General features: G+C 37.5%; 1 protein-coding gene across 1 annotated transcript; it reads right to left on the bottom strand.

The window, feature by feature from the left end:
• Positions 1 to 954: 954 nt before the first annotated feature.
• On the bottom strand, positions 955 to 15,552 carry LOC100891144 (bolA-like protein 3). The gene is made up of 4 exons (XM_003729324.3): positions 15,209 to 15,552; positions 14,249 to 14,375; positions 11,009 to 11,097; positions 955 to 1,826 (listed from the first exon to the last, which is right to left on the bottom strand). Exons 1-4 carry the CDS (start codon positions 15,254 to 15,256, stop codon positions 1,755 to 1,757), a joined length of 336 nt encoding a protein of 111 aa, XP_003729372.2. The 5' UTR covers positions 15,257 to 15,552; the 3' UTR covers positions 955 to 1,754.
• Between the last annotated feature and the right edge of the window lie 494 nt (positions 15,553 to 16,046).

Here is a 16,046-nt window from a genome sequence, read left to right as displayed (position 1 = left end):
ACATATGCTGTGTATGTCAATATATACTCCGAAAATAACGTGGTAGTCAAGGCAACTCGATTTGTAGCGGACAAAGATTTCATCAAGGCAATATGAATGTCCTAATCAAGTCATCAGCTGTACCCTTTGTGCCCATTTCTTTCTAATCATCATCACCTCTTCTCTTTCAGAATCCCATTCAAACCCCTTCTACGCCGCGGCCTGCAAATCCTACCAACAAAACTAAGTTTTTGACGAAGTGTTGGACTTTATATTTCAGTCACACAACACTATTAAACCAACCCAAAACCAGATCAACCGATTTAGGGCCATACCATACGTTGTAATGTCAATTATTGTTTGGCGTCTTGTGCAAATCCCAACCCAGATTTTAAGTGATGGGCAATGTGTTTACACAAATATCTCAGTGACACTGCCAAACCAACTCTAAATCAATGGATTGATCCTTGGCTGTTCATCGTAATGTCAATGATTGTTCGGTGTCTTGAAGGTCTGGTGTCGGTCTCATCGGTGTGACTTAAAGGTACTATGTCGAATTTGCAGGCCAAAAAATGAAAAGGTTAAATTCCAACCGCATTTGACAGATAATACTAATTTAGAACTTCCATTAAAAAAAGGGGGTTTGAAAATGTCTTTAAGTGGGAAAATAACGACTATTAGTTGTCATATCGACTTAAGTGCTACCAAGTCAGTAAGTAATAGTCTGATTTTCAGACCATTGTACCGAATGGTTGTACATTTTGTGCTGCACAAAGATTCAATCAGTTAAATTTTGGCCATTACAAGAAGTGGGTTATTGATGTAGACAAATGCTCATGTACCCTTTACAGCTCATTTTATGTATGTTATTACCAAAGAAGAAAAAAAGCCAGTCACTCACTCAATAGTGTCTGACAGTGAAGTCTAGCAAGTTAACGGGTTTTCTTGCATAATTTGAATATTAGGACACTGCTAACATTTAAATTTCACAGATAGACATACATTACATATTCATAATTCCTGCAAAGTTCTACAGAATTTGATGTTGGCTGCAAAAGGGACAGAGTGTCTTTAGTATAAGATTGGCAACATTCATTGGCAAAAATCTTTCTGATACAGAAACAGACGCATCCAGTCTGCAGTTTAGTCCCGTGGTTGATATCATATGTTATGCCGAATACATCTGTTAAACAAGTTGATTCTATTCAATTAAATTCAAATCTATTCCATTCAATTCAATATGATCAATACAAGCCATAAAACTGCTGTTAAAGTGAAAGTTCATTACGACACCTGTTTGAATACTTATTGGCACCGGAGTGATTGAAAAAAAGTAACACATACATGTAGTATAATTCAAGCCACAGGGGAATTACTATTAACCCATATACAGGGATATCGATTGGTTTTAACCGGTTATTTTACTGAATGAGCTTGAAAAGAGACTGGTAGAGTCCCAGTGCATGTGCCAATCAATATTATAAAGCCTGAAGGCCACGTAGCCTGAAATGGGGCTATGGCCTAAAAACAGGCATCCCTAATTTTGAACATGCAGTTAAAGTTCTTGCGGCATCATTTAGATGGTATATTAATTTGTATTCTGTCACACAGCATGATTGTAAATCCAATAGCACCACTCTACGGATGTTATAAAGGTACTGTTACACAGCTCTGTTTCCCAATGTTCGTGTACAGCTTCACCTGATTGTAATTTCATCATGTCTTTTTGCACCTTTGATGCCAAAGTTCGGAGGAAGATTGGTCCGGTCCTGGGGTCAGCTGCTCTCCTCAGGGACAGTGGTAGAGATCCTCAGTCCATGCATCTCTTTCACTTCCTCGGCTAAAGCCTATGATGCAGTCATAAAAATATAAATGAATGATAAATTAATGAATGAATGAACGAATAAATAGATAGATAACAGGATGGATAGATAGACAGACAAATAAATAAATAAATGAATAAATAAATAAATATACAATAAATTTGTGGCAGTGTCGTGGTCAAGTGGATATGTCACAGGACTGTGGCTCACAAGGTCTGGGGTTCAAGTCCCGCAGCGGCACTAATGTCCTTTGGCAAGACATTAATCTACATTTGCCACACTCGACCCAGGTGAGGTAAATGGGTACCTGGTTGGATTATTCCTTGAAAAGCACTGTGTGCTGATAACGCCTGCTGGAGCTGAAGCTAGGGTAATCATTTCCAAAGCTCTTTGGAAGCACATAGGAATGTTATATCATAATGTGTGCTTTACAAGAACAACTATCATTATTATCATTAAATGAATAAATAAATAAGTAAATAATCAATGAATCAGATAAATGAATTTACAACAAACAAAAATTACTCAGGAGTAGAGAATGATTTAACTCTGAGAAAAGAAAAGAGCTCTGAACACTTGAATCTTGAATCCGAACACGACTGCAAAGATATTCAAGAAAACAACTAAGAGGCATTTTGAATGCCTATTACAAGTACATTGTATATTGCCCATCATAATAGTAATCAGGTTCAGATTATGTTATATTTACAAAGGTACACAAGAGGCCACTGAAATTGCCACATGTATATTACCTATAGTGATCATGTTCAGATTTTGTCATGACATTGTAATTTTTGCACATTTCAAAATGAGATGAAAAATCTGCTGAAAATGCTTCAGGGTGGTATTGTTTATGTCTTTGCGATCGAGTTTCAGGCAAATCAATAAAACACATGAGAATATTCATGAGGAATTCTCACATTTCACAAGTACAAGAAGCAGGAGCAAATCCAAAGAGGCCTCCTAAAGACATTTTTTTTAAACACCAGTATTCGAGGAACATGGTGGGGGTTAGAGAATGGCATATTCAAAGAAAAAATATAATTTTATTTTTCTCAACGGATCCCTGCTCTTCCACTCCCCTCCCCCTCTCTTTCTCTCTCTCTCTCTCTCTTTCTCTCTCTCTCTCTCTCTCTCTTCTCTCTCTCTCTCTCTCTTCTCTCTCTCTCTCTCTCTCTCTCTCTCTCTCTCTCTCTCTCTCTCTTGTTGTCATTTTCTACATCAGGTTCCTTTTCAATTCTTCTTTTTCTGCCTACATTTTATATTTGTAAATAGTTGTTCATGTTTATTATCAATTTGAAGTGCAATATATTACACAATTCATCTAAGTTTTTAATTTCAATACATGTTACTTGTAAATTTGGTGAATGTTTTGTACCATTATATATATTTTTTGAACAATTATATTATTAAACAACTATATAAACTCTGTAGGTATCAGTCTCAAGGCTCTTTTGGGCTGTTTGTTGTTGGTCATTGGTTGTTCTGTTTTTATTCAAAATATAAAAATAAACAGGAAAATAACAAGTCTTATGCAACTGTAAATCAAAGGGCAATCCAGCCCAACTTCAATCTTGATATTCAACTGGTTGCTATTTTAAAGTCACAGCTTTCAAAACTCCAAACATAAAAAAGAAAACTTTTGAGAGGTAAAACCCAGTACAAAGGTTACGGGAGAGATTACGAAAGAAATTATCGAAGGGATGGAGGAAGAGGACAAAGACAGAGACAGAGTGAGGTGGTTTCCATAACAACAGTCAAACAATGAGTTAGGGAAGTATACTGAAAGAAATCAGTACAAAGGAACCTAAATTAGATGAATACAACAATAATGCTATAAAAGGACACCTTTACAAATTCTCATCCAGTTTCGATCAGTGTCTTTCACCGTGAAATTCACTGATCACACAACTTCACAAATGTTTCATGTTTATACATCCATTATATTTCATTTTGTACAATATTGCTGTGATTTTAAATCATTCAACAATGTCATATCTAGGTCAGAAAATACCATAAAAAGGATTTTGAAAATTCTATCTCCCTTATTTTTCCCTCCTTAATTGTTTTCATAGAAAACATGGTTTAAGGAAGTAGAAGAGGGGAAACAAAAGACTTCATCCAGGACTCTCTCCTCCCCATTTAACAAAAAATTATTATCATCAGTTATTACTAACAATAAAAATTGATAACGATCAAATGATGATAATAATGTTATTGTCATCATATCATCATTATCAATATTATTTAATCTTTTTTAATACAGGGTAGCCTGATCAGTGAAAAACATGGACTGTTTTCCTGTTCTCCGTGAGGGGAGGGGGGGGGGCGCACATGACTTTATCGCTGAGCAAATGTATGCTACATGGTGCGAACCCTCCTACCCTTTCAAAGACACTAATAGAAATGCTCAGACTTTCACTCACGAGAGCAATCACGCCAATATAAACTTGCAGCTTAGCCAACAAATAAATATACCAATCACTTTCAAAGGCCCAAATAAGAAAAGCCCTCAAACACGATCGTGTCACGTCGGTGAGAAAGTGAACCACGTCTGATCCCATAAAATAGAATCCGAGGGCCTCTATTGAAAAGGGAAAATCCCCAATTGCAATCTGAACTCACTTTCCACTTAGCCATGTTGCCTCCAAACCATAACATCACCATGAAGAGCTCGAGTTACAATTAGGTTGTCATGAATACATGCACGGGGTGGCACACTCTATACTGTTATAGCTGCAGGGCCTTTCACATTTTGAATAAAGAGAGAAAAAAAATTGTATGAAGAATCGTCTATCAAAGAAACAAAACATTCGCAGCCCCGGCCGGGGTGACAAAGCACACTAGGTTTGTAGCTATGGGGCTCTTTCACATGAATAGAGAGAACAGATTGCAAACAAAAACTTTCATCGAAGAAACACAACATACACTGACCGTACACATGATGGGATGATGAAAGTTACACTATTGCAGCCAAGAGGCCCTTTCATATAGATAAAAAGGGGAAAAAATATATAAAGAAACTTCTATCAAACAGACACAATACAATAACTGTATAGTACTAGCTAGTGTAAAACAGATGCAGCAAACCACTACGATAAAACTGCTACTACAAAATTCAAGTCCTTTTAAAGATAAACTTGAGTTCTGGTAAAAAAAGAAAATGAATTCTCACAGAATCTAACGAAACTCACACTAAATGTTCAAGATTACAAATAAATGTCATGTGCCAAACAATTTTGGAAGAAAATGTATACTGGCTGAGTAATGAGCATAGAAAGATAAGGAAATCAGGGTAGTACTAGCCCAGACACCATGTGTATTGTCCCATATACATCTTTCTGTGTAAGTGATTGTTACTTTACCAAGACTCTGCCAAATTTATGATGATTTTGATGACTCCAGAACCTTGCATTACACACCATTACTTACATGCTATATGATCCACTTTTCTGATCCATTCCACACCTTTTCTTTCACAATGCAATCGCATTACCAGAACTCAAGTTTATCAGTGAGTACTATGTGTTTCAAATATGCTTTTATACCAGAACATTGTCTACGGCCATCCATTAAAGTGCATCATTCGGCTAATGCAGCTCTTTGACGCGGTTTACCGAGTTATGTCTGAACTGGGCTTGAAGATGGAAAATGTTGTAAAAACAACCTTGCAGGGAACAGCATGGTTGGTATACATACATGAACACATTCTTATTTGACCCTACACTACCGGTATATTGCCTCTTGCCATTCATTCAAATGGCAAGTTTTGCTGTCATTTTTGTCCTTCTTAGTTGGCGTTTGTCTGAACTAGGCTTTAATTACAACATACCGGTCCTGTAAATGTTGCAAAAGCAACGTATTATACATACCGTATTGTCTTCCTAAACAACATTCACACAGTTAGTCAAGTCAACATTGCATCTTTCTAAAGTTCTCGTACGAAACGATGCCCAATCCTGCTTTACAAGATTTCATAAAGATCTTTACAGAAAGAAAGCTTAAAATCTTCAACACAACAAAAGAAAAAATCTTTCAAAAAAGACCTGGGGCCCGTTCCATAAATGTTTTATCTATAACAAATGCTAAATTTCTATGACAAATTTGCTCTCAGCCAATCCGATGCCTTGATTTCAGTAGCTTTTAACAGTAGCTTGTAACTTGTTATTAATATCAAGTTTTATGAAACATCGTCCTGAACCTACAGCCATCACATGAAATGTATTATTTTCCACATACAATAAACTGAAGTAGATCACCAGGGAGACACAACACAGATGATTAGGGGCATTAAAACCTCAAGCGAGAGGCAACTACCCATAGACACGACAAAAAAACCTGAAAAAAAAAAAATCCACTTCTGTAAACGTTCGCTCTCAAATAACCAGTGAAATGACTCTCCTTGCTTCCGTGCTGTGGCAAACAGAGCAGCAGCAAAAGGCACGTACGCACAACTTACACCAAAAAAAAAAGCAGAATCATCGAACACCGACATGTTTTTACTTTTTTTCCCAGTAATGTAAATGGAAGTACAAAAGAAATAAGATGTTTTTCAAAATGGTTTTCCTGTTAAAGGTACTATGTCCCATTTGCAGGCCAAAAAAAGGAAAAAGTTAAATTCCAACTGCATTTGAATTTAAGATAATACTAATTTAGAACTTCCCTAAAAAAGGTGGGGCTTGAAAACGTCTTCAAGTGGGAAAATAACAAATATTAGTTGTCAAATCGACTTTAGGGCTATAGAGCCCAAAAGTAATAGTCTTGATTTTCAGACAATTGTACCGAATGGTCATACGTTTTATGCTGCGCAAAGATTCAATCAGTTTAGTCTTGGCCATCACAAAAAGTGGGTTATTGATGTAGACAAATGCTCATGTACCCTTTACAACTCTTTTCATGTACATGTATGTTATTACCAAAGAAGAAAAAAGGGCAGTCAGTCACTCAATAGTGTCTGACAGTGAAGTCTAGCAAGTAAACGGGTTTCCTTGCATAATTTGAATATGAGGACACTGCTAACGTTTAAATTTCACAGATACATACATGTAGGTTGATACATGTTTCACATACATGACATATTCATAATTCCTGCAAAGTTCTACAGCATTTGAGGTTGGCTGCAAAAGGGACATAGTACCTTTAATATGTAAATGTGCCTATTTGTTTCAACAACAACAAAAACACAAGAAAAAAAATAGGTCAGTTCAATCTCTTTCTAGAGTGAAATCCTCAAGCCATCGGGGGGAAAGTAATCCCTGAAGCTCCAATGCGTATTCCCTCATCCATTCATTTGTCTATTCAATTACCGCACTGCCTCATTAGTTTTACCAGGTTGTTGATCGACGTAATTAAAATCATGTTGTATAATTGAATGGCATAAAACAGTGTTGTACATCGAAACTCAAAAGCCATCCTTTTTTGGAGGCTTAAATTCAAGACTTCAAACTGTGCTAAGAGTTGGTAAATTGTTTCTATGTCTCTTTCAGTCAGGCTTTCACAGTGAGTGAGCTATATGGATATATCAGTTGAAAAAGAATAACAATATATTTTCGACACCCCTCCAACAGCTTGTGAATTCTCCTTCATCTTTGTAAGGGAAGGGACCTGCAAATGACCAAATGACTTGGACTTGACCAAAAACTCTGGACCAGTCCTATACATGTTATAGCAGGGATGCCAGTTACAATTGATCAGAGGGCCTGAAAAACACACAGAATGAGCTATGGTCTAAAAATAACTTGCCAGGGCCTGAATTCAGGCAATTGCCTAAAAATTGGCATCTATAGGTTTGAATATGAATGTACTCCAGGGCTCCACAATAAAGGGGGTCCGGATTGACCTTTATTTACAGTTTGTATGCATGAGCCCTATGTAAAAATTTCAAAATTTGGGGGATCATGGAAATCCCATCCCGTCCAGGAAAAAGTTTTGAGAACCCCGGACCCGGTATAAACTATACATGTCATCCTGCACTAGGGGGTATTTTTCATGATACAGCTATTATCATTCTGCAAAACCTCTGCACAAAAGTAATAAAATAGAAAATAGAAGTAGACATTCAAAGTGAATCCCCCTCCCTGATTAGGGATAATCAATGAATACATAAAAACCTTGTCACCTTTTAGAAAAATCCTCAGTAGTGTCCATTTTGATGTGAAAGAAAGTCCACCGAGGCATTAAGCATGAATCACTTGGATCATTTGATGGATTATTTTTCTATACAATACTCCCCCTTCCCCCCCCCCCCACCCCGAAAAACAAACTCAAACAATTTTTTTAACAAAACAAAGTAAACCAAACAGCCTTCTTTTCTTTATCTTTAGTTCAAAAGAATAATCGACGGGTCAATTGATACGATTGTTTACATTTTTATTCAATTTAAATCTCAGCTGGAGCTTTAAAGCTCTGAATAGTGGTGAAAGGAAGGGAATTTCCCTCTTTAAGCTTCAAGTGAAAAACACACCGGGCACTGAGAAACTGACCTGGAGCCTGGAGGTTATTTTTAGCTGGTTAGCATTCTGCCATCGTGCGCCTTTTGTTGGTGTTCTGGACAAAATCAAATTGGCACTTACCATTTGTTTAGTCCTTCCATTTTAATGCATCCATTAATTAATTAAATTCCAATGCTGTTCCAACTACCAGCCCTTCATTTCCACAGTATTTAATGTTATTGATCTATAAATTTCAGAGTATATATAAAACATTAAACAAAGTACATTTAAGATCACCCACCATTGCTATAATAAAGAAATGATAGAATAAGCAAGGAAATTGATATATCACATTCAAAGGCAAAATATTAACCTATGCAGAAAGTATCTATTGTGTGAAAATGATAGCTAAAATACAAATATCACACAAGAAACAAGGATGAGGAATCAAGGTTTTGAATGCCTGCAAGATATGTATAAAGAAGTCTATGAGGCTGTTCACACCACAATGAGATAGCGCGGTCTATCGTAGCACCCCCTTTTTTCTAGCGCGCGCTAGACCGCGCTATCTCTCGTGGACCACCCCCAAAAGGTGCTCCAGTGGCCACGCCGTTTTGGCTCGCCGTAGCTCGCTGTTGGGCGGACCAAAACGACGTTGTACCTTCCAAACCGCAGAGATCTCTGCCGGTGTGAACAGCCTCATTAAGACTAAAGGAAACATATTGGAGTAATAATTGTGGGAAGTATTCATCAGTCAGGCCCAACATTTTATTGTTTTACTTTTCAGACTATATGTCAGACTATGTTAAATTTGTGCTCAAAACAAATCTGAAAACAAATGTATGGCAGAATTTTTAAAATCATGTTTAGCGTTCTTTTTTAATGAAAAAAATGAAAAACATACTGCTGCAATGATCTTTTTGGAAGAAAAAAAATTGAAATACAATATAACAGCTGGTGACATTCTTTGGAAATGTGCCAGGTGGCCATTTTGAAGAAAAAAAAAAAAAAGGGCCTCCTCCTACCTTAAAAAAAAAGGCAGGACGTTAAACGTGTTCTTAAAAAATTATTTAGCTTAAAACAATCATAAGCAAATTATATTTCTGCAGGAAATACCAGGTACTACTGCACCAAACCTTTGTTTACTAGGCATTTCTGTTGCCTGGAGCAAACAACAGCTTGGATAGAGGTTACTTTGTTCAGCTTGTATAGCACCGGGGATTCACTTCGACAGTGTACATGTAAAGAAGGCACTGGTCCTGTGAATCGAGGGTTGTTGTAACAAAATCACTGAGGGTCAGTAAAATAATATCTCACTGAAAGCTTTGTCTTCAATCTTCATTAGGCTAGAACAACCGTGGTAGCACCAGGCCAAGGATAAGAACTCACTGGTTACAGATTGTAACTACAGAGGGCAGCACAACATATTCAAGTCTGAGCCATATGTACACAGTTTTGACAACCTGATTACAGTGTAGAATTAGAGCACTAAGCCACATATCCAATGAAATACAACTTGATATAAATGAAAAACAGAATGAATGTTGAATACAAATATAAAGGAATATACCAGGATTTACCCTTTCATTATTGCACAAAAGCAAATCCAAACCTCATTTTCCATACCCCTCCAAATTAAGGGTAAACGAGGGGTCAAATTTGCAGAAGTTAAAGTGAGGACATAACATGTGGATCCAATGGGTTCACCTATGCAGCTGAGGCAATGAGCCGTGCTTAATTAATACAAAGTCATTCTGAATATGCACAGATGATGTCATCAAGTCGGTAGCAAGTTTTTAGGTCGACAACTTCCGATTTTCAAAGCTTTAGATTTTGAGTTTTCAGAGAGCTGATACTCCTCTGACAGACACTTACATGGCATATAATTGATATTATTGTAATCTATGGCTTATAAGATTCACGTTCATATAAAATTCATCCGTTTCACTTCTCAACACATGATCCATCTATCCCCATTCACTTCTCTTTACCACCTCTACTAGTTTCCACCAGGGGGAGGGGGGGGGGGGGGGGGGGGAGGGTCGCATTTCACAGAACTTATCATCAGTGACAAATGACATTTTTTTGTTATAAGCTTCTGAAATCCTCGCTTCTGATTGGTTATCAGCAGATTTGTCATTGAAAAATGGCTTTGTGAAACGGGTCCCAGACCAAATCTATCATATATATTTGACAGTTTCATACCACACATCTTCCGTAGCATGGCTCTTTCTGTTCTCCTCAAGATATGTTCTTTAAATGTCTTCACATAACAGGTTTATGAACTATATGCCATCGCTGTTCTAAGACAAGCCCTATAGATCTTACCTTTTATTCTCAGTATAAAACTTCTACCAGCTTTGTCTTTGTATCTTATGATTTTGTCTTGGTTTATTTTTCTTTGTATTAAGAGCTTTCCATGCCTCAACCACCCCCGTAAGTATTGTCTTTAAACAGGACTGCTTGCCTGACAAAGCAACATGTACAATGTAAGTTGCTTTAACCACAAACATCAAGTTTGCTACTTCAGTACTGTTGACAGTATGACATCACATGTCTATGTATATAATGGAAAATGTAAGGGATGCTCTAATAGAAATTATGACGAATACAGAAAATGATCTTACATTCATTCAAAGGGAAAAGATAGTTCTTTGAAAAGAAGGTCGAATGACAGAAGGAGAGAACCTGAATGCTAAAAAAGTAAGAAAATAATTTTTTAATTATCAATAGTTTAATCAATCAATTCTTTTTTCACAACACATTTGTTCTTACCTTGTTAACCAGCGTGTGTTGTTGGACAGTTCTCTTGCCTTTAAACACATCCGATTCAACATGGACTTGATACATAGCTCCACAACCACCTACGTGACATTCAGAAAATAAAGACAGACAAGCGAAATGAAGAGAAAACTGTCACCGACAAAATGTTATTCTACACTTGCGCTTCTTTACACAGGTGTGATAGCAATTGGTCCTACATCTACATGTATCACCAACTTTTTTTGGATAATCGCTCTTCATTATTTATTTCTATCAACTTCTTAACATTGTTAACAAAACAAAAAATCCTTTTAATTAGTAACTACATTATTATTACCGTAATCACAAAAATGCATTGTATATAAAAAATAAGGTTGATTCCAGAAAATAGACAGAGAACTGATACACATTGCATTGCATAGGTTATCCATATATTTTGTTTATACCTTACCGTATCTCAATTTTTTTGTTTAATGAATTTAAATTCATCTATAAAATTCAGCGGGATATTCTTGCGCTGGTAACAGGGCTTTTCATATATGGGATGGTATTAAGAACTCCTGATATTTTATTACGAATTGTGGGAAATGGACTAAAACCTGGGCAATAACTATAACAGCATAGTATCTTGGGGGGGGGGGGGGTACTCAGATTTGGTTTGGACTGGGGTGTGCCGCTCAAGCCTCGAAACCCCTACCCATTATTAGGGGGGCATTTGGGGCTTTATTATTTTGAAGAAATAAAACGGACCCATTTTTATTAGTATTTTTCTTAAAAAGTGACGCATTAGAGCGACACACCCCCGTATGTCCTAATATGTGAGTAACTCCCCCCAGGTAACATGTTCCAGGATTTTTCCCCCTTTCTGATAATCCTGATTCCATCCCTATACTGTATACAATTATGCAACAAGGTAGACCAAAATTAGTCTATTTCGTTCAGGGATATGTTCTGCCGTGACTGTGTGTCTTTACCAAATTGGAGGAGACTCAAGAGTATGGTGGCCCTGAAGGGACATCGCGAATAGACTAAATCGTGAAAAATATGCGATAAAATTCACGATATCGTCAATTTTATCGCATATTTTTCACGAAGAAATTCACGAAATTGACGATATCGTGAACTTTATCGTGAACTTTATCGTGAACTTTTCACGATGAAATTGACGATATCGTGAATTTTATCGTGAAAAGTTCACGATATAAAGTTCACGATATCGTCAATTTTATCGTGTACTCTATCGTGTACTCTATCGTGTACTCTCCTGACGGGCGCTTCGTAAACAAAACCAGCCCTAGCTGGGGGAGACAGAGAGAAGGAAAAAAGGGAAAGGGAAAGAGAAGATAAAAGGAAAGAAAGAATAATAAGAAGAAAAGAGGGAACGGGGGGGGGGGGGGGGGGGGGGGGGGGGGGGGGGGGGGGAAGGGCTCTTGCCTCCTCCTCACTCCCCCCCCCCCCCTCCCCGCCAAAAAATAAATCAGAGAGAGAGAGAGAGAAGGGAAAGGGAAAGGGAAAGAGAAGATAAAAGGAAAGAAAGAAGAGGAAGAAGAAGAAAAGAGGAAAACGGGGGAAGGGCGAAGGACTCTTGCCCCCCCTCCCCCCCCCCCCCCCCAAAAAATAAATCAGAGAGAGAGAGAGAAGGGAAAGGGAAAGAGAAGATAAAAGGAAAGAAAGAAGAGGAAGAAGAAGAAAAGAGGGAAACAGGGGCAAAGGGCTTTTGCCTCGTCCCCCCGCCCCCCGCCAAAAAATAAATAAGAGAGAGAGAGAGAAGGAAAGGGAAAGAGAAGAAAGAAAGAGAAAAACGAAAAAGAGGGAGAATAGGAAAGAAAGGAAAAGAAAGAAAAGAAAGGAGGCAAGAGCCCTTCGCCCCTGTTTCCCTCTTTTCTTTTCTTTTTTCCTCTTCTTTCTTTCCTTTTATATTTTCTTTCCCTCTCCCTTCTCTTTCCCTTTATGGCGGGAGGGGGGAGGGGGAGGTAAGAGCCTTTCGCCCTTCCCCCGTTTCCCTCTTTACGTCTTCTTCTTCTTTCTTTCCTTTTATATTTTCTTTCCCTTTCCCTTTCCCTTCTCTCTATCTCTCTCTCTCTCTCTCTCCTATTTATTTGTTGGCGCGGGAGGGGGAGGAGGCAAGAGTCCCTCTTTTCTTCTTATTCTTCTTCCTTTCCTTTTTTATTCTCTTTCCCTTTCCCTTCTCTCTCTCTCTCTCTCTCTTATTTATTTTTTGGGCGGGGGGATGCAAGAGCACTTCGCCCCCGTTTCCCTCTTTTCTTCTTCTTCTTCTTCCTCTTCTTTCTTTCCTTTTATCTTCTCTTTCCCTTTCCCTTTCCCTTCTCTCTCTATCTCTTATTTATTTTTTTGGCGGGGGTGGGGAGGGAGGAGGCAAGAGCCCTTCGCCCTTCCCCCGTTTCCCTCTTTCCTTCTTATTCCTCTTCTTTCTTTCCTTTTATATTTTCTTTCCCTTTCCCTTCTCTCTCTTATTTATTTTTGGCGGGGGGGGGGGAGGAGGCAAGAGCCCTTCGCCCTTCCCCTGTTTCCCTCTTATTCCTCTTCTTTCTTTCCCTTTCCCTTCTCTCTCTCTCTCTCTCTCTCTCTTATTTATTTTTTTGGCGGGGGGGGGGGGGGAGGTAAGAGCCTTTCGCCCTTCCCCCGTTTCCCTCTTTCCTTCTTCCTCTTCTTTCTTTCCTTTTATATTTTCTTTCCCTTTCCCTTTCCCTTCTCTCTCTCCTTATTTATTTTTTGGCGGGGGGGGGGGGGGAGTGAGGAGGAGGCAAGAGCCCTTCGCCCCCCCCCCCCCCCCCCCCCCCCCCCGTTTCCCTCTTTTCTTCTTATTATTCTTTCTTTCCTTTTATCTTCTCTTTCCCTTTCCCTTTTTTCCTTCTCTCTGTCTCCCCCAGCTATAGGGCTGGTTTTGTTTACGAAGCGCCCCTCAGGAGAGTACACGATAGAGTACACGATAGAGTACACGATAAAATTGACGATATCGTGAACTTTTCACGATAAAATTCACGATATCGTCAATTTCATCGTGAAAAGTTCACGATAAAGTTCACGATATCGTCAATTTCGTGAATTTCTTCGTGAAAAATATGCGATAAAATTGACGATATCGTGAATTTTATCGCATATTTTTCACAATTTAGTCTATTCGTGATGTCCCTTCAAGGCCACCATACAAGAGAGCGTCAAAAGACAAAATATGTTTAAAAAACCCCTCCAACAATCCCTCCAAGCAGAAAGTGATCTCCTCTTTCTCACCAGATATATCTTCCACCTGGATGTCTGTAGCAGTTGGAAACTTTTCCTGGAGAACGCTTTTTATTCTTCTTTCTCTATCCATTGCATCTTGTACACCCGATAGACCCCTTGGTTGCAGAGCTGTCAACTAGAAGAAAAAAACAATGAAACAAATAAAAAATAATGTTACATGTATTTGGTATAACTAGACTTCTATGTTTTTATATTTATATCGTTTAATTTATACTGATAATATCAAAAGTAATAATTTAATTAATAATAATAATAAAAATAGCAATTGAAATAATAATAATAGGCTTGATTAATAATATCACATTACTTTTGTATACTATCGCTAGCTTATAATGGAACTAATCAACTCTTACTGCATTACATTAATTATTATATCCCTTCTATGAATATTCATGAGTTTTCTAAATACATGATTGGTCAATTGGTGGTCACATGATAAAATATAATTTCGCTCTTTGAAACAAATCTCTGCCAGAGCTCCAAATATTTTCCACTATTTTTTCATGGGCAGAACTGCGCATGCTCTATGGATTTTCAGGTAGAAAAGCATTGTGACATCACATCATGTTCAGTCAAAAATAATGCGCAATTAGCATGTCTCATTAAATGCCCGTTTATATAATTGTGCGAAGGTTAAATTGACAAATTCAAACTGATTGTAAACTTCTCCAATACCTGGCCCAATGTGGGTGACATAAGAATAAAGTTAAAAACCATATGCCATCCATTCATTAAGTCAGACTTTCGGATCGTAACGAAGTGATATAAAACAAATATACCAAGCATTTCGTTCGTAACTCGTAAGAATAGTGGAAATCATATATCTTCGGAGGGACTGGCAATAGTACTAAGCCAGTCCCTCCTCAGATAAATAATTTCCACTATTCTTTCTCACAGCTTCGTATATTTGTATACTATATAGAAGTTATTACAATTTGAATTACTTACCATTCTTCTTGTGACGTTTGTAGTACTGCGTATTATAGCTTGAAACATTGTAGACTAGTCAATAATCAATTGAATGCGAGTTTTACTTGGAGCTTAATATGAACTGGAAAAATGAAAGGGGTAACCGGTACCCAGTAGTGCAGTTTTTTTTTCTGTGGCCAACTTCAGAAACTGACGCGATAATATCTACACGTAGACTGTATATGCAGATTTTGAGCAAGGTTCGTACTTCATCACAGTTTGTAATATATAGGCCAGGGTTTACCTCTAGTATTAGTTGCCTCATCGACTAGACTTGGAATTTTCAAATCTTCCCTAGATAGATGATCTGTTAGTAGTAGACTATAGACCTAGTGTTACTAAATTCTAGCTAAGTAAGTATGAATATTTGTTTATGTTGAAGTTTTCTAGAAAGTTTTTTCTGCTAAACTTCAACCTTCAAGCCTGAGCTGAAGTCACTAAGCTGAGCTGAATGTAGGCGACTCCAAAATGTAAACATCAGTCAAGATACTCTCAAAACAGCTCACTGCACTACACACATTTTTGTAATTCTGTGACTAAGAACATTACAGTTCTACTACACAACAGCATGTATTAGATGTTGTACATAATATGCATGTGTGTACTATTGCGCAACGGAATTCAGATCAGAAGTGAAGTCAGTACAGACGTTTTTACACAATATACTTTATTAATTATAAATTAAAATAATAAAACAATATGTAAGTTATTATGTTAATTAATGTTATACTAAAAAAATATTAAAATATTAAGTTTTGTTTGTTCAAAATTATATATATATTTTTTTAATTTAAAAATTCTAAAAACAAGCAATACA

Source organism: Strongylocentrotus purpuratus, unplaced genomic scaffold, assembly GCF_000002235.5.
Source record: "Strongylocentrotus purpuratus isolate Spur 01 unplaced genomic scaffold, Spur_5.0 spur5_scaffold_8, whole genome shotgun sequence".
In the NCBI taxonomy this organism is placed as follows: Eukaryota; Metazoa; Echinodermata; class Echinoidea; order Camarodonta; family Strongylocentrotidae; genus Strongylocentrotus; species Strongylocentrotus purpuratus.
The sequence above is the reverse complement of the archived record's forward strand: the minus strand, read 5'-3'. Positions and strand labels throughout refer to the sequence as shown.

Coding starts and splice junctions, on each gene's coding strand:
- LOC100891144 (XM_003729324.3), bottom strand. CDS start 15,256: ATGTTTCAAGCTATAATACGCAGTACTACAAACGTCACAAGAAGAATG. Junction 11,098..14,248: donor CCAGGTGGAAGATATATCTG/GTGAGAAAGAGG, acceptor AATGTCACGTAG/GTGGTTGTGGAGCTATGTAT. Junction 1,827..11,008: donor AACACACGCTGGTTAACAAG/GTAAGAACAAAT, acceptor ACTGCATCATAG/GCTTTAGCCGAGGAAGTGAA.